This window comes from Lichenostomus cassidix, chromosome 2 (assembly GCF_008360975.1).
Source record: "Lichenostomus cassidix isolate B80296 chromosome 2, HeHo_3.0, whole genome shotgun sequence".
NCBI lineage: Eukaryota > Metazoa > Chordata > Aves > Passeriformes > Meliphagidae > Lichenostomus > Lichenostomus cassidix.
The window spans coordinates 8,403,544-8,426,779 of NC_139482.1; the positions used below are offsets into that span (position 1 = coordinate 8,403,544).

Sequence of the window (23,236 nt, forward strand, 5' to 3'; positions counted from 1 at the left end):
TTCTCACCAGCTACTGACTGCACACCTTGAGGCAGCCTAATTCCAACTCCTGAGATGAAGATTAGGAGGTCTCTTGTTAATCAGTGTAATGATACAGCAAAGATTCACATTTCAGAGTGAACTATTCATTTTCTTAAATGTGGGCAATGTTTGTTATATTTTTAGTGTGTGTTAAATCTTATGTAGATAGCAATACATGTGTTTTGATATTTAAGTGACTACGATGAGAAGAGCTGGCTTTTTGTTAACGGAATCACCTTTGGTAGTGTGCTAAATGCCTCAGACTGCATGATGTCAGATAAATAGTTCTACAGGGAATACCCAGATGAGTGTCCTACAGGGCTTATGTGTGTGAAAAAACTCTGTGGATGCTTTTTTTTATTTTGCATATACCCAGAACTGCATTTGTTAAATTTATTTCTAAGAGAAACTTGAGGAAAGACAACTTCCTAGAATTGTAACTCAACAGCATTTGTGTCATATAAGCAACAAACTGTAACAAAAACAAAATGTGAGCTATTGCATGGTAGAATCACGATATCTCTTAAGGTCCTTCCAAATTTTCCGGGAAAGGTATCCTGCTTGAAGACTGCTAGAACTCCAGAACATTAGTCTTCAGTGGTCAAATTAACCATATTTTGAGATCTAAGTATTTAGTCCTGAAAATAGCCTTTGTGCAGTCTCCTTTCCGAGCAAGTAATAAAAACTGAAAGGCTTTTGCCAGTCACCAGCACGGACAGAGCCAGCTGTAGTGACACAAGGAATCTTGTTAATGGAAAAGCAAACAAGTGTACATGCTGTACTGCTCTGCCCTTTTCTGGCCTAAAAGAAGACTTGGACAGAAATATTTCTGTAGTTTGCAAAGTGTGTAGCCAGTGTACACCTTGTATGTGGTGACTCTTCGTTAGCAGTAAACTGCTTCAAAACGAATTGGTTTTCAATGTACCGGAAGTGTAACTTGTCAAAGCAAAACAATTCTATCAATTTTATCCATATTTTCCAAGGACCTTCAGAGATTTGAGTTGCATTCTGTGTGGAGCCTATTTCAGAGGCAGAAAATGCAGTTTTGTTTGCTGTACACCTCAAGTCCCCTGTTACATCGCTGTAAGAGATATCGCCAGGTGTTCGTAGTCTAAACACTATTTTCTTTTGAGATGCAGGTAGAAAATGACAAGTAGATGATTAGTTTTACCACTGTTAAGTAAAAAGAAGATGATGTGTACTTTACTATGCATATTTATATTTTAGAGGTGTTCTATCAATGTTGGCTACTGCTATACAGTATCCAAATAGTAGGATCTATTGCAAGGGGCATGTCTAAATAATTTCCAAAGTATTTTTGAAACATTGCTATTGCCCTACTTTTGATCTATATTGAAAGTATTAGCCTGAAAGAATTGGAAGAAAGTCCCGTCGGTTAAGGTTAAAAGAAAATAGTGGAATTTGTCCTGAAGTCTTCTCATAGCAGTTTTGTAGGCATTAAAAATTTATTTAATTACAGATATAACACTGTCTTGAAAAATGTCATAGTACAGAAAGTGACTTTTAAGTGGTTTCTAATGCAGTGACTAATTGTGAAGATGCTTCTTGTAATCACTCCTAAAAACAAGAAGCTCAACTCAGGGAAATAAAACATTTTTCTTAGAAGACACAGGTGTTTAAACCTCCCTGCTCTTCTTGATGAACCAAATTGAGAACATCAGATTAATTGATTACTCTTACGTGGTTTCCATTATTTCGTCTCCTCTAGCACTCGCTCTGAGATCACATGTGTGCTTTGCTTCCAAAATGTTTATAGAAGATGATGACTACATCCCTGGTAACCCTTCTCGTGGAATAAATCACAAAGCCAAGTGCATGCCCATGCTGCTCTGTTGCAGGGGAGGTGCTTGTTGCCCTGGACAGAATAGTTTCCAATAGTGGAAAGTTCTTTTATGAGAGCTGTTTGCAGGGGGGAATTTTGCCTTGTGCCTCCCAGCTCCTCCTGAAACCAAAAGCCAACCTTCAATTCATGCTGGGCTCTAGATTCAGCTTGCTGTTGTGTTTTCTGGGTGTGGTGGCAAAATTACCCAAATTGTCTCTGGTGTGGAGTTTGGGCCTGCAAGTGGCACAGAGCCAAGCTGTCAACTTAAAGTGCAGCCTTCATGTAGTTTAGATGATAGATTGTTAACAGAGGTCAAAGCCTCCTGGGTTTTCTGTTTTCGTGATAATTCTGGCTAATATTTCCTTAAAAGATAGGTCTTCCAGATTTTCAGTTGAAACTGGAGTAGAGGTGGACAGTCTGAGGTCCTAGCTGAACTGTCATCAATGTCCATTTGTTGCTGTTACAACAGCATGGTTTTATTTACTGATTTATCTTCTCAATGGAACTCAGTGCTTTGAAGGCTTCTGCAAACAGATTCCGTCTCCTGGAAGGTGATGTTTCTGCCCTTTTGGCTCCAGTTCTGTTTCCAGTCCACTATTCAGTCTTGACTAAGCAACTTTTTCCTTAGAAAAACAGTACATGATTTTTTTATTTAATATTTTTAAATATTACTGTAAAAGGAGATTGTTTCTGTAGAGATACCAGGCTGTATCCAATACCAGCAGTTAAAGCAAGGTCAGAATTTTAATTGGAAAGCAATGAAATGTTCTCAAATGTGCAAAGTCTGGGATGTGCAAATTTCTATCAGTGAGTGACTTGCATGGTAACAAATGCAGGTGAACAGCAGCCTTACCTGTTGTGCATCTGTTCCAGGTTGCCTTTTGCTGTCACAGTGCTGACTGCAGGACATTTCCAACCCTGCAAAGGGAGCAACAATGATTCACAAGGCTGAGGAGAAATGCTTTTGTGTAAATGAAATTTGACACCCTCACACATAGTAAAACTCTTGGTAAATGTTTCTGAGAAGATTCTGAGTTTGCTGGTGTTCAAGGAGGAGGTAGTTGCAAGACCAGTGGGCACTCCAGTGTGCTTTCCACCCTTCTGGAATTGCAGAGCCCTCCAGCTTCTCTGCCTTTATGGTAGTTCTTAAATACTGGTCCCTCCTTTTTTGCTTTGGCCTCAGAGATGGTGGTTGGAAATGGTTGTTATTATCCTTGGTGCTTCATCCTATGGATCTCACAGGTGTGTTAAAGGAGCAGAAGGTGGGATGGTGCCACTGCAACAACACAGGATGGGAGCAGCCATTGCTCTGGGCATGGACAATCCTGGGGTGGTCTTCCTGGGTGCATCAAGAGGTACTAATGTCACTGTTCAAACTTTCCTTCTCTTTCCATAACTCACAAAGCTCTTTTGGTAAAATCTTCCCTGCTCCCACTGGATCTCTGCAGAAGCAGCATATAAACTGACTGACGGTACTGTTCCCAGGCACAAAAGAGAATTGTAAGTATTGTTAGTTAGTGCTGGATGGTAGTCATGTTCCTGGTTTGGTGTTTGGGTTTTTTTAAATTGAGAAAATGTTGATTTCTGTGCTCTCTTTATTGGCTGTTTTGGTCAGAAGTTCAGTTGGAGCAGCATACACGGAACAATTTCTTTTTGTCTGTTTAAATACATGCATGTATATGTGTGCATACATTTGCATGTATAAACATCATTATTGATAGGATTTGAAAAATTAGTTGTATTTCTAAACTGTGGTGGGTTTTAAGGCATAGATCTTGACTATGGGTGGGAAAAAAAGAATGTTTGGAAACTTGGAGAGTTCTCTGATGGATTTGAGATGCCAAACAACAAAAAGTGGTGCAGCTTGGAAGTTATGTCTCCTCTAAGGCCAATTGTACAGGTTTCATAACTAAATACAGTATTTAGTCAAAATTAGCATTGAATGTCAACTTGAAACGCTATTTTTTTTAAATTCAGCCTTCTCATTGGAGTGTCAAAAATTGAAGAGCAGCTAACAACTTAGGGTTTCTCTCCTCAGGAAGATGTCAGAAACAGGACTGGGTTTTGTGGTGAAGGTTCATGAAACACTTTGAAACCTACTGAGCCGTCAGAAGAGAGGTCCTGGTACTGTGAGCATGGGATGTTTTTGGGATCATTTAAAAGATGATGGTTTCTGGAGCTCTGTAAATCAGGGATGTGTGCACACACTGGAAGATGGCATTTAATTGCTGTGGTCCTAATAATACAGGGATAGGTGGATGAAGAATAAATTGCATGCTGGGGGTTATAATTGGAGAGGGCAGGTACCTCTTCTTTTTTTTATAATTAGTGTTTGAAACCCTTAGTGTCAGAGCCTTAGTGTCATATTTAAGCCTCAGGGTAGAAGGGAGAATATTTTTCCAATGATTAACCTGAAAAGATGAGACCTTGCAAACTGAGTGTGGACAGTGCAATGTGAAATGTGGAGCTTGCACTTACTGTCTCGTGTCTGTGAGATTTCAACAGCACTAATAGCCATTTGATGAAAATATAAACTTAGTGATTTTGTGCTTTTGCCAAATTACTATGGAAGTGTTGACAAAACAGCTGGGGAAGTCATTCATCACATTTTTCTGAAGTCACTCATGAGATTCTTTTCTTTTTAAATTTAACTGCATGGATTTTTCTTGATGTATCTTTTTTTCTTTTACGGTAATCTGGGTTTGCTCTGCATTAAGGTTTAAAGCTGATAATCAATGGAAAAATATGTAACATAGCTGTATAATTTGCAAATTAGGACTTGCTCAGAACTCTTCTGAAGATGCTTCTCTAGTGAGGGCCACTAATGAGAATATAAGGTGACATCTTGATACTTCAACTCATTAGTTTTTAAAAGTTATAAAGATCTGTTTGTTGCTGAAGTAGAAGAGTACTTTTCCTCTGCTTTTGCTGTCTGAAGAACTTTTTAATGAGAACTCAATTTTGCCTGACCTGGTGGTAACTCCCTAGAAGGGCTGAAGGCAAGAAGCAAAGTTTTGTCTTTAGGAGCAATGAAGGAGCTGTTTCATCTGGCACTGGGAGGTTCTGCAGAATGAGTGTCAGAGGTGAGAAGGTCCTCGAGGCTCTGCTTGGGCAGAAGGAGAGAGGAAACTGGTGGGAGGTACCTCATGTCTGGGTGGGCCATGGAGGACAGGGCTACATGTAGTTGCACTGTGGAATTTTTATTTATTTGTTTTCCTCTAGCAGTGAGTATTAAGTTTCATTATGATGGGTGGTTCGTTTTCTATTTTTTTTTCCTCAGTAGGATTTTGCACTTCAAATACAATTTCAAAGCGAAACTTGGGCTGCGAGGCTTCCTCATGGTAGAGATGAAACCCACGGGGATTTTTGTTTGAGGTTGAAATATAGCTGAGATGAAAAAAAGCCTCTCTGTTTCATGAAATCATAGGACAATTTAGTTTGGAAGGGACCTTGAAAGTTCAGCCAGTTTCAACCCCCTACCATGGGCAGGGACACTTTCCACTAGACCAGGTTGCTCAGAGCCCCATCCAAGCTGGCCTTGAACACTGCCAGGGATGGAACAGCCACAGCTTCTCTGGGCAACCTGTGCCAAGCCTCACTACCCCCACAGTACAGATTTCTTCCAAATATTTTATCTAAACCTGCTTCCTTTCAGTTTGAAGCCATTCCCCCTTGTCCTATCGCTATTTGCCCTTGTAAGTATCAAACCAAACCAAATATTTTGATGTCAGTGATACCATTTCAGGAAGAGGAGCCATGTAAGAGACAGAGACAGGTACAGCTCTCTGAGCTTCATCTCAGCTACATGTTGTGTGAAGTGTGTTGGAGAGAGAAGCTCCAAGAGTAGGAGCCCCTAGTACAGGGGGGTCTGTTAAGCCCCTGTTAAGGGGGCCTGGTCACTTCAGTGTAGAGCTGTGCAATGAGACTTTCAGGAAACTGTGGTAGACCTCTGACATGACCCTGAAAAGTGGAGAAAAGATCATCTTTCAAGTAGTCTTGATTGCTGTTTAAAAATCAGGTCCATTTGGTCAAACTCTGAGCTTGAAATCTTGCTAATTTGTATTTATGTATGTCAAGCTGTGAAGCTCATTCCTCCTCCTTTGCTTCCTTTCCAAATTCATGCAGAAACGAATAAAAGGCCCCTGCTTGATAAAGTCTTTTAAAATTAATAAAATTCCCTTTGAGCTGCAGCATGCAAATTGGGTCATCTCTCTGCTTGCTGGAAACGTGAGGATTCATGTTACCTCCTGCCATTTGCAATTCCAACATCCCAGATCTTTAAGATGAGAGCTACTGGTGTAATCCATACGGGTGCCCTGGTGTGCTTTAACAGAAGGAAAATAGCTGCAAAAACCTGGATGTGCTCAGCCTGCGCCTTCTCTCTGGCTTCAGATACAATGTAGGGCCATTCACTGGGCTTTAAAAGGTTCTGATGAGGAAGTTTTGGCAGGGAGGAGGTAACTCCAGGCTCTCCCAGCTGCTCCCTCTCTGTGTGCCAGGCTCCAGAGCTCGATCTGGTCCAGCAGGAGTGGCTGTAGTCATCGATCCCCCTTAGCCACCATGGGGAACAGCATGATCACATTTCCTTTCAAAGCAGTGCCATTTTAGTTAGTGTGTGCTGAAAACTCACATTCTTTTCCCAGTTTATTGCAGATTGAGGAATCTTTGTGGTGAAATGTTGTCTGGAGTAGCTTGTGATGTGCTGGGAATGCAGGATTCGTGTTGGTACATGCTGGGCTGAATGCAGGATATAATGGGGTGCTTGGGCGTGGATGGGGGGGCAGGTAAAATCCAGATGGCAGAAAAAAAGTGGAAAATCAAAAGGTTGAACTTTCTAAGGGAGCTGCTGCGGGGCAGGGAGGGTGAGCAAACCCAGCATGGGGCTTTCCTTGCTCTGCTCTGCGCCACAGGGGTACAGCTGGGCAGGAACAGAGTGAGCTGACACTGGAGCAGATGAATACGAGGGCAAAAAATAAAGGGAGCGAGTTCACTGCCAGCTTTTAGAGCCAGAAGGGCAGAGGGTTGCTGTGTGCATTGAGCAGAAAGCATTGAGCTCTGCCCTTTCCCGGACACTGGACGTGCTGCAGCCAGCCCTCTCCCAGGACAGAAATAGCACTGCGAGGAGCGCTCCATCCGTCTGTCCTTTTTCCCAAATCCCACACCCTTGTTTTTTCCATCACTTCCCAGGGCTTTGCCACCACCTCCCCTGCTGTGTCCTGCCACTTCTGGAATTTTTTCTTCCCCATTGCAGGAAATGCCTGGCTCCTGTGGTAGGCAAGATAGTAGTGCTGGTCCTGGCCTGGGAAAGCCCAGCCCAAATCCCCTAATTATAAACTTGAGTGTTTGGGTTGAAGCAGGGAGACATAACACACATCTGAATGCTGTGCTGACAGAGCTGAGCCGTCAGAACCAGTGCAGGATGTGAGATGGGGACAGGAGGGGGTAGGGACAGGGAGCTGCTGGCATCTTCAGTTCCTACCCAGCTGAGCATTCCAGGTACCATTTTGGATAAATATTTCCTTGAATTTTTCAGGACAGGAGTCTCAGACAGACACCAGGAAACCCTGAATCACCTTGTGTTCTCTGTAACACCGAGTGCATTTGCTCTGGAAGGAAAATGATTGCCAATAATTGGTGAAAGACCCTGATCTGTGTGAGCTGAGTCAAAACCTCGTTGTTTGTCCTGTGCTTTGGCGGATAAACGACACTGTTGAAATAAACTCCCTCTACAGTTTACAAAAGCGCCGGTGCAGATGGGGCAGCTGCTCCAGCATTCCCCGGATAGTTTCTGAATGATTTCAGGCTCTTTCAGCTTTCAAAACTATGTGCATCTTTTTAATCAGAGGGTTTTAAAATGGCTGCTTTTTCTTGTAAGCATCACATCAAATAGCAAGAGAGAGATTTTTAAAGGCTGTCACTGTCAAACTTGGAGACGTTTTCCAAAGAGAATTTGATGCAAATTTTGGTTTCTATCACATCTGACAAACCCAAGAGAGCATAGGCTGAAAGAGGGTTTTATAACTCCTGCTGGTAAGCGTCACAGTGTTAGTGTTTCCTGGCATTTAGAAACAGGTTTAAGAACAATTAATCAGAAGAACTTGCTCAACATAGCCTCTAGTAATGGTGAGGGAGTATTTTCTTGGCTGAGCATGTTGTCTACAGTTTCAGGAGAGGTGAGGGGTGTGTGTGTGCACGTGGTTTTGGAAAATACCCTGGGCTGGGTGTTTTATAATGAGCATCCGTCATTTCCAACAGAAATTAAAAGAAACTGATGATTTGGCAACTTTCTGAAAACAACTTTCAAGGTGTGGTCCCCCAAATTAGACCACTTCTGTGTTTTAATAGAGTCACTTGGTCTCTTGATGTTTTCTCTGTTCTATAATACATTAGATATGAAGATTTCATGAGAAGAAACAAAAGATCCAGTTAATCTCCAGGATTTTTTTCAGCCCAGGGTAATCCAGCCCTGTAGACAGATCTGTTAGATGAGTTCTCAGATCGAACTGGTTCCTGTAAAACATATGATTTCCCAGAAAATGTTGGACTTCAGTCCAGGAAGAGCCCTGGTAGCTTCTGCTAAGGTAAATATTAATACTGGAGCTTCTGTAATAATGGAAAAGTTTATCAGTAGAGAAATCCCATCAACATGTTATCAAAGATCATAGTGCAATTGACTTCCGACAAATGAATTTAAAGGGGGATTTTTTTTCTTTCACTTTTGATTGCTCCTTCACAGTTCAACTCTCCAGTTGAGTCATCAGAAACTCCAGTGCCCTCCGTAGGCACAGGGTAAATTCCAAACTCTTGTAATAGGAGGGGGAAAAAATTCAAGGAAAGCCTTTTTCCCCCCCTTCTGCACTCTTTGTACTGTCAGTCTGCACCAGGAACAGCTCAGGTGAACCTCAGACTTCCAGCTGAAGCAGCAATGTGATGTCCTCTTTGAGTTTACACTGCCCCTTAACTTTAGAGTCTTGAAGTACTGGAAAGACACTTTGCAGGCCATCATTCCAGGAAGATCTGAATGCAGGAAGCTTCCTGCATGCCGTCTTGGAATAACTGAGTGGCAGGAGCTTAGCTTGGAGCTGCTGTGTCATTAGGTGAAGCTGGATATCCCCCACCAGGTGCAGCTCCTGATGCTGGTTACAGGACTGGGACTCTGTGGTGTTTGTGGCTTCGGGGAAGTCTTCCTTTGGACTGAACAAACTGGTGTACCTGCTTTTTATTTCATAATACAGGGAAAACCCCAAATCGATGTGTATTCCTTTGGTGAGGTGTGTAAGAGCACAGCAGGGAGCAGCGGGGCTGCCGTGCGGGAAGTGAGCTGGTAAATGCAAATCAGAGACTCCATATCCTCAGGATGTTTACCCTGGTTTGGTCGGCATAGTTCTGCCATTACTGTCTTGCCATTAATTACTGCTAATTCCTGCTAGAATTTCAGTTAAATTCCTGGACATACATGGATATTACTTAAATGTAACACGAAATAATGATGCCGGTCCGTGCAGGACTGCTTTGGTGTGAGGTGCTCAGTGAGGAGCTCACCTGGAACCTCTCTGCCAGTGTTTTTATTCCTGTGTGTTATCTTCATTTCCCAGGAGCACGCAGACCCTTGGGTGCAGCTAGTGGCTCCTCTAAGCCCTCGCTTAGTCCAAGTTGGTGCAATTGGTGTAAAATCTCTGTTAAACCCCAAACCCAGGCTGGCAGCAGCTGTTGCGGCAGCGATACCTCGCGACAGGCAATATTGCCCTCTACTGGTTACCTACAGCTCCAAGGAGCCCTGTTTCCCACTGCCATGCAGCAGCACTTTGCTGGGAAAAGTTATTTTCCAGACCTTCTTGCTTGGAGCAGAAGGCAGCTTTCAGCCCTAATGCAGCTTCAAAAGGACACGAGGATTCTACACCTCATGTCTGATTTTTTCTTACCTGGAAGCTGCTGTTCATTTCAGAGAACCTGGTGCACCAGAAAACCTTAATTATTGTTTTAAAAAGTTACTGGTAGTGCCAAATCCTTAATTTTCAGAATTAACCCTTAGAAATGTAACTTCTCCAAACTGGTTTTGCAAGTGAAATAGCTGCAAGGTTTTTAATTATTATTTGCATTCATAGCATAAGATCTTTTGCTTAACACCATAACCTGGATGCTGATTCCAGCTGCCCTCGATAATTTCCCCCTTCCCTGCCCCAGCTGGGGTGGCTGCACGATGAGCTGGCTCCAGGCCCCGAGCTGAGTTAAAAATAAGCTGGCAAAAAGAGTTATTTTTAACTCGGGTCAGTCCCTGCTTGGGGTCACGGCGCGGCTGCCCAGGCTCTCACGTGGGTGTGCTGGCCTGGAGGCACAGGGGACAGCAGGAAGGAGGTGCTGGGGGAACTGAGGGCTGTTTAAAGCCTGAGCACTCCTGGAAGGTGCTTCTTGGGTGGATATTCCAGCTCTGAACTCGGGTATTCCACCCCCACCCCCAATACCAGCTACCTTCCTAAAAGCCATTTCTAGGACAAACGTCACCACTGACAAAGCTCTAACAGTGTTTAAGCACTTTTTGGTGGTGATGTCCTTTGTGGCTGACTTCTCCCACAGTAAATTGTATTCAAGTTTCCTATTTATAGTGGTACAGTTGGCTTTGTTCAGTCTGGCTCAAATGTTTCAAATATGTAGAACAGGAGAGAATGGTTGATGCAAATCACACTTTAGTTTTGCTGTGCCAGGTGTGCTAAAGGTGGATGATCAGGGGAAGATCTGACAGCTCATGCCATGCATAGCACTGGAGTCAATTCAGTATTTAAATCACAGCTGACATGATGTTACACCACTTAACTAATTTGTGGTGCCATCCTACTCTCCCACAACTCATAAGGGGGAAAAGTTTGGGCAATTTTGGGGGTCTATTTATTAAACTAAAATTTGCCTTTGCTTTGGGCGGATGGAAGACTGAAGGACTCTGTTGTGTGATCAAGATGGATTTAATCCTTTCAAATACTTAAAGGGAGCTAATAAGAAATGGGGACAGACCTTTTAGTAGGGCCTGTAGAGACAGGACAAGGGGCAATGGTTTTAAACTGAAGGAGGGTTGACTTAGATAAGATGATGAAATGTTTACAATGAGGGTGGTGAAACGCTGGCACAGGCTGTCCAGGGAGTTGGTAGGTGCCTCATGCCTGGAAACATTCAAGGTCAGGTTGGATGGGGCAACCTGATCTGGTTGAAGATGTCCCTGCTCATTACAGAGGGGTTGGACCTGAGGAGCTTTAAAGGTTCCTTCCAGCTGAAGTGTTTTATGATTCCAAAGGTGTGCTGGTTCCCTGAGCCCAATACTGAGGAGTTGTGTGAGTGTGCCTTTTTGGGATATCTCTGTGATGCACAAACACACACAGAGCTTCAAAAATGGTCTCAGCATGTTTCCCATTCCTGCATCTGTTTGCCAATATAAATTTTCAACATACATCAAGCAAGACTTTGCACATTTCTTCAAAATGAAGTCCATGCACTTTGCGTTTCCGTGGGAGAGGAGTGATCTCATATTTCTGGTGCACTGTAATTTGTTAGGAAGTGAACTCTCTTGACTGGTTTTTGTATGTGCTGCTGATGTACATGGGTGTTCCTTCTCTTGGCATTTTATAGGTTTATCTTCATAGAGCTGGTATCATCAGCCTGATACATGCTTCAGTGCTGTTTGTATAGTGTGTGAAATCCTGTAGCCTCTGCATCTGGCCTCCTGTAGCTGGAGTCCTGGTGCTGTCCTGCCTGCCCTCTCCTACTGCAAGGAGAACCATACAAACACCCAGGGTTTCACACTGGCATGATGCAGGCAGGCAGAGACTAAATGCAGAAATCCTTGTCTTATCATCACTCGTGCTTTTGTGGCATTTGCTTGTGCCTTTGGAAGTGTGGGGGACTGCAGGGTCCACAATCAGGAGCAATTTAACCACTCGGGAAGGAGCATCCTCTGCTAACAGCCAAGCACAGCCCATGGGTGCTCAGGCAGACGATGTGAGGCACGTCCTGGAGTCCTCCTCTCCTGCAGGGCCTCGAGTGCCTCACTGCCCTGTGAAATGACTTGTTAAACACACCTTGCCTCTCTTTTCTCATGCCCTCAGAAGCATCTCCCCGCGCACAATTACAAGGTAAAGACAATGCAGCCTGTTGTGTTTGGAAGTGGTGTGGGGCACACCGAGTGGGTATTCCTGCTCTGTCTCGTGTTGCCTACGTGGTGCCTTTTTCATCTTCAAAGCATTTTCCAGCCATGAACTAAGAGCACACACATTAGCTGAGAGCACACACCCCTCCCTGAGCAGCTGATGCCGGGCACATCCCAGGAAAAACTTCCAGAATGTGACACACCACTTTTGATGCAAATAAAATGATGCCATATTTCATCAGCTCCATTAGAAGTACTTAAGTAATTGAACTAAGGAAACTTTAAAAAGCCTTTAAGAGATGAATGTGGTACATACCTTTGTTCCCACTCTTCCCCCCACCCCCCGCCTCCCACTTTCCCTCCCCCTTATTTTTCCTGTTGAACGTATTTTGTTGACTTTTTGGTATCTGTTTGCTTTTCAGTGTGTGGTTTTGCTGTTTTTTGTGTGTTACGGTAGTTGATTTCTCTACTTTGCAGCATTGGTACTGTTATGGTTTCTGCAGCAAAGGAAAGTTTCATCTGCAAAACAGCATGAGTATGATGGGAATACCTCATCTTTCATACCAGTTTTTGCCAACATTGGGGTTTATTTCCATTGTGTTCATTGGCCTGTGCCGTGCCTGTCTTGCCTCTGGACTGTGTTTACTTCTCATAGCTTCAACATGATTTCTCATCTTCATGTGGTCCATCACACACCTCCACCACCCTTCCAGCTGTGATGCCCAACATCTGGTCCCTCTGAACCCACGTGGGCTTAATTTTTCTCCCACCATCCCTGTAGCCAACTTGGGTATTTATCACTCCTTTCCCTGTAGCTTTTCCTTGAGCAGGACAGTCCAGGTGAGGTGGGATGTGATGACATGCTCTGCACAGGACAGAAGTACTGTCCAGGGCCATGTGCTCAGCTCCCTCACCCTGTTTCTCGGGGAGAAAGGGAACAGAGGCCCCTGGGTCATCATCTCTAGTGGATGTTTTTGGGTGGTTTCAGTGTACTGACAGGCCACTGATGGAGCTTTCTGCTCCAGACTCTCCCCCATAAACAGGACTGTCTGTGGCCAGCCACGGCCAAGACAACAGTTTTGTGACCCCCCTAATGTCCATCCCATCTCCGAGGCCTTTTTTCCCAGCCTAAATTTACGCATTTAGGGTGCAGCTTACTTTTCTTGCATTTTTTGCTCCTTGCAGGGGAGGCAGATGAGGAAGCCTTTGCCGAGGAGTGCCGACGGAGAGGACAACACGCGCTGCCTTCCCAGCCGACCAACCTGCGCCTGCTGAAGCCTCACAAGTCTGCCAGCTCCCCCCGCTTTGCCAGCCATTACAGTAGCGATGAGGTGGAAGAGCAAGACAGAAGCCGGGTTACGAGCAGCTTCGAGGCCCCTTTTTATTTATCAGGTGTGCACAAGCGTGTTGGTGAGAAACGTGCAGAGAAGGACCCATCACATAGTCAAAGGCCAAACCCAAAAAGCCAAGGAAGAAGTTGGTGCTGTGTGTTGACTTAATGTTAGTTCCCTAGTAGATAATAAATAGCAGCTTGTTTGCCTTCATCCTGCTTTAGCTCTGATCTTCCATTTAGCCTAGATTCACTAACGCCCTGGGATATTTAAGGATCCAGGGCAAATATTGTTGTGCTGCTGAAGTGCCTCTGCTCTTTGTTGTTAAAAGTGAAGGCATTTTAGAGGTTAACTCATCACTGTACTTTGCACATTCATTTAATTAAATTGTGCCTGGCTTCCTTGTCCAAGGAGAAGTTCAGCAAGTTGATGCTATTTCTGGAAGCTGCAATTTTAGGCAACTAAATCCTAATAGAGGAGGCTGAGACCGTTCAGGCAAACGTGGCTACGTGAAAATTGTCCGGGTTATTTTTGGAAGTAATTAGTCCTTTGATATAGTCTGTTGTTTTTTGGCAATATAGTCCAGAGGCTATCTTGGACAACAGAGCCTTCATAACTACTTGATTTAATTGGAGCCTGTGGTCAAAGATCATCCAGGACTGCGAGGACAGGTTTTGCTGATATGTGAAAGATGCCTTTCTACTTGGATGCCCAAACCAAGGATCCTTCTCTGTAGTGTGAAGTCAGGTGAAGTGTTGGGAAGTGAGAACCTATGAGGCTTCTCAGGGTAAATGCAGCTCATGAAAAATATGCACTGTACCCCAAAACAGGCACTCATGTACTCCCAGTGCTGTACCAACTTCCACTGTGTTTATGAGCCTTTAATCCCAACACTGTATGGAAGACCTAAAGATATTATGAGGGATGAGAGATTGAAAACTTAGAATAATTTAGATTAGTATCTCCCTGATCAGTTGCTGGAAGCTTTGTGTCTTTAAAGATGACCAAGTTGAATCTTTTCTTAAAAAAATAAGTAGAGAAAAGTTACAGAGACCTGAATGTAACCTCTGGGCTGATGTCCTGAAGCCTCCCTTGCAAAGGGTACAGGTTTGGTCTCCTGTGTCTGTGGCTGGCAAAACGAAACCTTGGCTTTGCCTTTGGAGCCATGAGGGTTTCTGCAATCACAATATTTTGTAATGGATTCCAAGGAGCAGCTGAGTTTGATATGCACCATGCAATTTTTGGAGCAATTTTTAAGATTGCTTAGGACTTTTTGCTGTGAATTTATTTCTGCTCCAAGACGCACAAGTTTGCAATTGAAATTAATTCCCAGAAGTATTAGTGCAATCACAAAATGCTCTCTTCTACCAGTAGATTGTGAGTTGCCAAAAAAGACTCAGGGTAAAAACTTGAAGATTTTCCTGTTGCTTTAAATATTTTGCCTGCTGTTCCTCTGATGGACAGGGCTGCTGAAGGACTGGTCGAGTCAGTCATAAAAACTGACGTGAGTGTCTTAATCCCTCCCTGGGAAGTTTGTGCACGAGCCCTGGCCAGTAAAGCCATTCCCCTTCAAGGGTGTTCACCTCTGCTGAGTGCCTTGCCCAGCAAGCAGCTTCACCAGCACAGCTCTGTAATTACAGAGACCACTTTCCTGGCTTGGCTTCTCATCGATCACTGCCATGCTTACACGGGCCGGCATTGGGACAGAATAGCATTGTTCCTGCCTTGCTCCAAAGCCCTCTCAGTTCACTGGGAAATAGTTAAGTTCAATGGCCTTAAACCAGGTGCAGTTCCACCTCAAATCAGATGTTTTTGCCATGATTGGTGTGGGGGCCTAGGCAGTGGGACCATACAGCAGTTTTAGATGTTGTCCAAGTTGGAGCATCTCAAGAAAACCCTCAGTCATTAATGATTCACCCACAGTGAAGTGGTTTTCTTTTCCCAGCTCTAAGAATAGGAATGTTTGAATTTTGATATGTGAGTCCATAGGAAATTTAAATGAAGGAGAAGGGCATAGGTTTCATCTTGACTATGTGGTGGGAATCCTCCCTCTGGAAGTAGCATCTCTCTAGTGCCTGAGAGGAAAGGCTGGCCAACTCCTTTAGACTGGCAATATCCAGAGGTGAGATGATTCCTGTCCTTAGTCAGGATTGCCAGTCATCACAGTGAGTATTTAACAAAAAAATGAGAGTTTAATTCTCCATCCACCATGGACACTTAACATTTTAGTGGAAATTGCTCTGGAAACTGTTCCTGGTTTCGTAATGGCCTTTTAGAAAAAAACTCCACCTCTTGTGCTCTGAATTTGCTGCATATCTCAAGCAGTTCTCTAGCTCCAAACAAGGAATTTTTGAAATAAGAACTCAGATCCTGCAAGTGATGTGCTCCCTGATAGTGTGATATACGACTGACTGGTGTGATCCAAGCTGAGTCAAAGCACTGTTAATGCCAGCAGAGACCTGGGGATGGCAGCTGCTCATGCCAGAGGTAGTGGTCACTATCCCTTAAAAACTACTGCTTTGGATTGGAGAGTTTTGACTTTTATCCAGCAAGAATGACTGAAATGTTTAATTGTTAAAATAGTGAAAAATATATTATATAAATTTCATTATTTGGAAGATAATATTGCAAGGTTTGCTCTTCCTTTTCAATGGAATAGCTTGCATTAACCTACAACTCACAACATTAATAATTCATATTTTGCTGCATTTTCATATGCTGGCATCTGTGAAGAGGAAACCACTCTAAAAGAACTAGCTTAACTAATCTTAATCCTTTTCTGGCATGGCTTCCTCTGCTGGAAAGTTGAGCTGTTTGTACTTCATTTCACCTTTAATTCAGTCTCTGTTCTTTTTACCAACATGCGGTTTCCTGAATTACACTTCACTAACTAGTAACAGTGATGTGCTTTGTTATCCAAGCTAATTACTTTGTAACTCCATCACAAACTTCGTTTTGGGCATGTAATGGAAAGAGAAAGGAAAGCAAAGCCACTGTTTTTTGTGGAAATTTAACATGTGAGGAATGCTGGAGGTGCAGATATGGAGTTCTCCCTCCCTTTGCTCCACATCCCCTGGCTGTAACTGTGCAAGCTGGATGGACTAAAACCCCTACTGTTCTGGGGCAGGGAGTGGGAAGGCTGGCTAGTGGATTTGGAGAGTGGCTGGTTGCTCTCAGGCTCAGCCCTGAGCTGCCTTCACGCATGGGGTTTTGGCTGCTGGTACAAAATCATCATGTTACCCATTAAAGACAGCTGGGTTGTATGTGGAAGGGCTTCCATGGCTGCATAGCCTTGCAAGCTTTTGCTTGCCATTTGGGAGTAAAACCTTGGAAATCTATTCAGTGCAGGTGCTACCCTAATTAACAGCAGGCAAACAGGTTGTATCTGGCTTGGTATGTTCTTGTGGCAATTCCAGGCAGAATTGGTGATGAAAACAGCATGGAGAGCAAGCATGAAGGAAGGCCTCTGCAAGCTGCTAGGGTTTTCAGTCCCCTAAAACATCAAAGCTGGGATTACATCACTGGGTTGGCCAGTGAAACTGGAGAGCTCACCCCTTGGATTTAACAGTGTGGATAATTAAACAGTGGAACAGCATACCTAGACAGGGTGGGAGGTTTTGTCACCCCAGGTCTTGACTAAAAGCTCCCTCTCCACGATGCTCCATGGTACAGGTAGGAGCTGTGAATGAAGAGAGGGAATTAGTAGGTCAGGTTGTGCTGTATGCTGGGCAGTGGCTCAGGCTGAAAGGAGGGGACGTGAAAGTGGAAAATGGTAATTGCATATTGAGTCACACATGAAATTATACTGAAGCTGTGATCTGGGGTGAATTTTTACAATAGTATATGTGAGTGTGGTCAGTCTAAAATAACAGAGGGTGGCTGCAACTCAAAGGTAAGCCAGCTGCCTTTGAAATAGCAGTTTATTGTTTTAACTAGAGAGACATTTCTAAGAGCAGAAAATTAGAAAGAGCACTAGAGAAGCCAGCTTAAAAGTGCCTCACTACCCTATTAATGCTCTGAGTGTTGGGGCCGTGGCTGTTTCCATGCTTTGAAGGATGGCCACAATCTTAGCAAAAAGTTGGTAGGCCTTGGAGAACAATTTCTCTGAGACTTGAGCAGAAAGTGTGAATCCCTCCCACCCCCAACCTCAATGTTTCACTCTGAAAGTGGAAGGAGGCTCCTCCAAAGTCTTCACCTTAGCAGATCTTCTATAAAAATCATGCTGTGGCCTTTATTGCTCACTGATGTGGGTCAAGCAGCAGCAATGCTGTGTGTTACTTGTCACTTGTGACTGAACACCTTGTTTCCTCCTGCTGACTGCTCTGCTGCTCTGTGCTGGCACAAGGAAGGTGGAGCAGACCCGTGGTTGTCCTCTGCATCCTGGTGGAGCAGGCAGATGTCAGGCAGGGCAGAAAAAGTAGGATAGCAGGAATGTGTTGGGTAGGAGTGTCTTCCCCGGGACACTTGTGCCTTTGGATGGCTGATGTGCACACCTCCCTTGCAGTTGCCACCCAAGAATGTGAGGAGTTTCACAGTCAGTGACTGAACAAACTCGTGACTTTGGGAGGTGCAGATGGCAGGGAAGTACAAAGCCAGGAGGAAAGTCAATCTGGGACACAGCAGAGAAGCTTCCCAGTTTGTTTGGGTCTTTGATGAGTGAGGTTTGGAGGAGTTGCACCTAATTGTTTTTGGAAGTTGTTTCCAGCCTTCAGCAGCTTTATGAAAGCTGGAATAGCTTCTGTGCTTCTTATGGCTCTTCTGAAAGTAGAAGAGGAGGAGATGAAATTAAAAGAGTAGGTTAGCTGATGCTGTTTGTTTTAGACAAGAATTATCCAAGTAGTAAAGCAGGTGTAATTCCAAATGGTGTGGATTCTTGCTTCACCCATCTCTGCTCCTGGCAGCTGACAAAGGCAAGAAACACTGAGTTAGAGAGATATCTATCTGCATTTGAGTGAATCTGTTTTCCAAACGTCACAGCTTGGGGAAGCTCTCGGCAGCCTGTTCTCCCTCTGTCCTGTGAGGCATTTCTAGAGTTTGGGTGGCTAAAGATTGCTGCAAAGGGTGGAAATCTAAACAGCTCTTCTCCAAGGCCAGCAGTGTTTGGCTGAAGCCAGTTGAGCCTGGCACTTACTATGGGAAGTTTCTATGGACACTTTGGGATGCTGGTGACTCGCCAGGACACAGGATCACTGCAGAGTGATCAGTTGTGGGGCTGCTGCTTTCTGAGGCAGATTTTGTTGTCTCATGACTTTGGGTCTAGCCTTGTAACCCAAGCAGCTAAATATGCTTTTAATTACTGCTGGTTGAAGTATTTGAGTGAAATAAGCACCGAAGGGTTACATCTTTAGTGTGCAACTCTTACTTATGTTAGGAGCTGCTTCACTTGTTTGGAGCAGGGTTTTGGCTGTTATCGCCCAGCGTAGCATTGCTGGAGCAACAGACTGGCAAAGTTTGACCTATCCTTTCTTCTTAGGTGGGGGTAGAAAAGGAAATGGCAGACAGTGAAATTATTTATCACAGCAGGCTCAAAACAGAAAAGACCTGGCAGTTTTCTCTTGAGGAATACTCTGTATTTGTGTGTTATCTCCTCCTTTGGGCAATCTCTTTCTGTGTGTCAGTGATAACGCTTGAAAGATTTCCGCTTTTCAGCCTTATCATTCCAGAGGCTGGTAGGAGACCATGTTGTCAAATGCCTAAATGTCTTCATACCACAATATTTAACATTTGTGTTGTTTCAGTTATAAGACAATGAATTATGTGGCATTCACTTCAAGTCATAATTTACATTGACTCGCAGTATTTTTAAGGAACAGTTGCTAGAATTGCTTTCAAAATCTCAAACAGTTGAAGGAAATGGACTATTGCAAAAAAGTACTGTGATATAAAATAGCAACATCAAATGCTATCATGCCTGGATGTGGAAGCCTTTTAGAAACACTGCCACTGTTTTGAAAATGAAAAATGAAAAAAAATACAACGCTAATAACCTGCTAGGGCTTAATGATCCTTTCCTAAATATCTGTGTTATTGTTTCATAGTTTTTACATGAACCAGTTCTGATCAGCCGATATGGTGCTGTTTTTCCCTCCAGTAAAGGGAGGAATCCTTTGACTAACACCCCCCAGATGACTGATTCTCAGGAGTCAGCATGTCTCTTCTGCCTCCATTGACCTCTGTGGGAAGGCAGAGACATGCTGGAGCCCTTCTGGGATGAGTGCTTTACTCAGTAAAGAATGCAAAGGAATCCTATTTTCAGTGATGTACAGGTGACCAAGGGGCTGACATGGAAGGAAACTTCCTGGATGGAGTTCTCAGTGAGGAGATGTTCACACAGTGACTCCAGGGACAGGAGTGTAGCTCAGGGGGTGACAGAGTGCAGGGAAAACCCAGTGTCATCTGCAGTTCTGCAAAGCACTGACAGTTTCTCTTCCGCAAACAAGAAAAGTGGTTTCCACTCTAACTTTGTGCAGGCTGATCGGTCATGGCAGAATTGCTAAATAAATATCCTGCCTCTTGACTCAGATGATTGCAAAAGATGAAGTCATGCTGTTGATACAGCACAGGAGCTAGAGTGATAACCTAGTACAGTTTGTCTTTGTTATAAGGGAGTGTATTTCCTCCAAGCTTTTGATAATGTCTCAAATGGTTTTAGCTGAAAGACTTACCTTTTGGCTCTCCCCAAGTCTGAAACTTAAACTGAAGAACTTCAGCTCTGCTATGGGCATATCTCTAATTGTGATTGGGAGGAGCTCTGGTGAGGAGCAAAACTGCAGCCTCAGTGTGGCTTTGTACTCCCCTGCTCTCCCACCATTTCATTTTTCCATCTTAATTTTGCTGTTGATACTGAATTGATGGAGAGCCAGGTGCACTGGTGACACTGCTTCCTTGGGGCCATGTCTGCCTGCCTGCTGACAGAACAGAGCAAAAAAGAGATTTCAATACAGGCAGAGCTGTGCCTTTCCAGCACCATTCCTCCAACCCCCAGCCCTGCCTCTCAGCTGGATTGCAGGGGCTGCTCTGCTCTGTGCTGGCCCTGGTCACTGGACTGTGCTAATTGCCAGTGACAGGGCACCAGTGAGCTAAAAGATCCCTCCAGCTATTTCAAAACATCACAGAATGATTGTCTGAGGGAAATGTTTACTGGCTCTCAGTTCAGATGTATGAGTGCACCTGGGTAGATGAGGTGGCTCACACTGCCCATGCAAGTCTGCCAGCTGGATTTTAGGGCAAGTTTGGAGGGAAAGGTGTGATGCAGAGCAAGAACTGTTTTTCACACCTCTCTGTGGGGGTAATAAACCATTGGAATGATGATCACATGGCTGGAAGCTTCTGCCTGCTGAACCTGTAGCAAACAATTGTTGCTTGAACTCGATGCTTTCATGCACCATTGGGGCTGCAGTAGAATATAACCTGTGGTGCATAGTTAAGCATGAGCAGGCTGATGACCAGCATATAAAATATATATTGGTATAAATACTGAGCACCTTCTTATTTACTCAGGATTCTTGGCATTCCCTAGTCTTAAAATGGAAATGCAAATGTTGTGGTAACTCTGACTACTGTGAGCAGGAAATGCCAGTACTTAAATTGGTCCTGCTGTGTAAGTCTTATTTATTGCTTCCGTTTTGAAAATTATTCTGGTTTTGCATGTGCTCTAATTTTGAAGCTTTTCCTGAATGGCTTTGAAGTATTTTGAAAGTTCTCCAGATCTTTTCAAACTTCAAAGATTGGTAGTATTTTCTTTCTGTCCTATGTAAGGGATATAGTAGAACGGGGGATATAGTGGAAATGGCAATTTAAAAAGAAACAACTCATTAGGAAGCCAGACCTTTTCTTTAATATTCCTTAAACCATTCAGAGAACATGTGCTTTTGCTAGAGAGAAAAGTCCATGAATGCTGTGAAAAGTGTTTTACAAGCCATGTTTCCTCAGGATACAAAGAAGGCAGCAAGAGGAGGAAGCAGAAGCAGAGAGAGGAACTGAAGAAGAAGAAGTCAACCAAAGGGAGTTACTAAAATGGACTTCTCTGCTATGCCAATACCTTAATGACAACTTCATGTTACCTTTGAGCACACCTCTTTTGTGTATATTTTTTGGTTGTTCACACTGCTACCAAGGAAGTGACTCATGATTAAAACTGTACTAAAATTGCACTATGTTGTTCCTTTTAGTTTCACGGAGTGGCTCTCTTGCCCGTTCAGGTTAGGGAATTCGGACGAGGCTGGTCGTGGTTAGAAGTGTGTTCTGTTTGAAGATTGGAAAGTGTTACAGAATTTCTTACCTCTTCCTTCCCTGGGACTAAAACGACTCTAGTCTAGTGTTTGTTATTTGTTTTGTAGGATGTAAAAGGCCAATGCCTGTTTGTTTGGTCACTGGCATCAACATCAGGCCCTTTGAAAGAAGAGTCCTGTTCACTCATGTCGCTGGGAATGGGACTGAGACATGAGCTCTTATAGGGTAATTTATGCAAGATTAATAAATTACTTTTATGGTTGGGTTTTTTGTTTGGTTTTTTTTTTTTTTTTTTTTACGCCAGGCTGGGCAGTTCTGCCCCTGCTGTTAAAATGTTCCCTCATTTTAAATTGTATCTTGAAGTTATATCCTCTGATTTTAAGCAACGTAGTGTAATGATGGTCTCCTGTAAGCACTCCCACTGATTTCTTTAGGCTTGGTTGACTCCTGATGAATCATTTAGTGAAATCATTCCTTATTTTAAAAGTTTATTTTCAGAACCTAGAGACAAATGATCCAAGTGCTACTTTAAAACTGCTCTTTGTTTCTGCTGAGTAGGCTTTAGATAACAAACATCTTTTCAGCACCCAGTTTAGATTTTATCAACTTGTTTCTGCAAAGAACTTATACCTTTATGTATGAAAACATTTTGCATCAGTTTTATTGCAGGACTAATTTTTTTTTAGCTTGAAAAGATGTCTTAGATTTTAAAAAATATGTATTTCCTGGCAAGATGACTTCCTTGCTTCCCATACTTGTCTCATGTGCATGACACATTGCTTCTCTTAACCTTTTAGTGTGTACAGAGCCCCTCTGTTGCCTTAAGCATTTACCTGCATGTTTCTTGTCAGTGTGTTGTCTCCTTTTTTAACCTCCAGGTAGGAGTTAGCAGCTTATGGTTTTGTTTTGTTTCTTTTGTCTTCCTCTTGCCAATACATTGTTGATGTAACAGCCTTAAACCTGGCAATATTGAAAGTCCACGGTTCCCGGAGAAACTCACTCATCCTAACGTTTCAAAGCTGTAGGAATGCACATAATGGTGTAAGAGAGGAGCTAAACAGAAAAGCCAAGTCTGCATTCTAGCATGGTTTGATATAACAAATTCTGGTGTCTCTGGTATCTGAATGGTTTAGCTTCAATTACCCAATGTAACCCTCTGCAAGCACATAACCATTTGTGAACTCTGTTAGGGTCTGTAAATTACGGTTAAGATAAATAAGGACTGAGTATCGGTTTTCTGTCACTTAAGTACCACTTTTTTTTTTTTTGTGCAGTGTTACTAATATTTAAAAATAAAGAAAAACTGCCTTTATATTTTGTCCTCTTGCACTGTGCTGTAGACTGGCATCAGTTGTCTGTGGTTCATTTCCATTAAAGTTCAGGCTGTAAGCGCAGTGGGGAGAATCCACATTCACACAACACCCACAAGCATTCCAGGTAATTCCTTTTGTTAAATCCATGAGCAAGTCAATGCAGTCCCTGTGTCAAATGGCAGATACTGGAAAATGTGGGTTCTTTCTGGCTGGAAACATCACTATGAGGAGAGCGTACTTCAAGCAGAGCTTGCACATTTGCCACGCAAGGAATATTCACCCCGGATAATGCACAACATGGAACTGCATCCTGGTTAGGTCAGTTTCCATACTCCAGGAGAAATTTCCCCCATACATCTGCCAG

At 43.4% G+C, this 23,236-nt stretch overlaps 1 protein-coding gene across 3 annotated transcripts in view; it reads left to right on the forward strand.

Annotated features, from left to right (window-relative positions):
• The window catches only part of DNAJB6 (DnaJ heat shock protein family (Hsp40) member B6), a 58,424-nt gene extending 35,553 nt beyond the window's left edge, over positions 1-22,871 (forward strand). For 2 of the 3 annotated variants that reach the window (XM_085050281.1, XM_085050282.1), the window contains exon 9: positions 13,182-14,371. In XM_085050281.1, coding sequence (XP_084906407.1) covers positions 13,182-13,495 — 314 coding nt within the window. In that variant the 3' untranslated portion in view covers positions 13,496-14,371. Of the gene's footprint in view, positions 1-13,181; positions 14,372-21,259 lie in introns of those variants that run through there. The other variant, XM_085050283.1, reaches the window with a different exon arrangement.
• Positions 22,872-23,236: the final 365 nt, after the last annotated feature.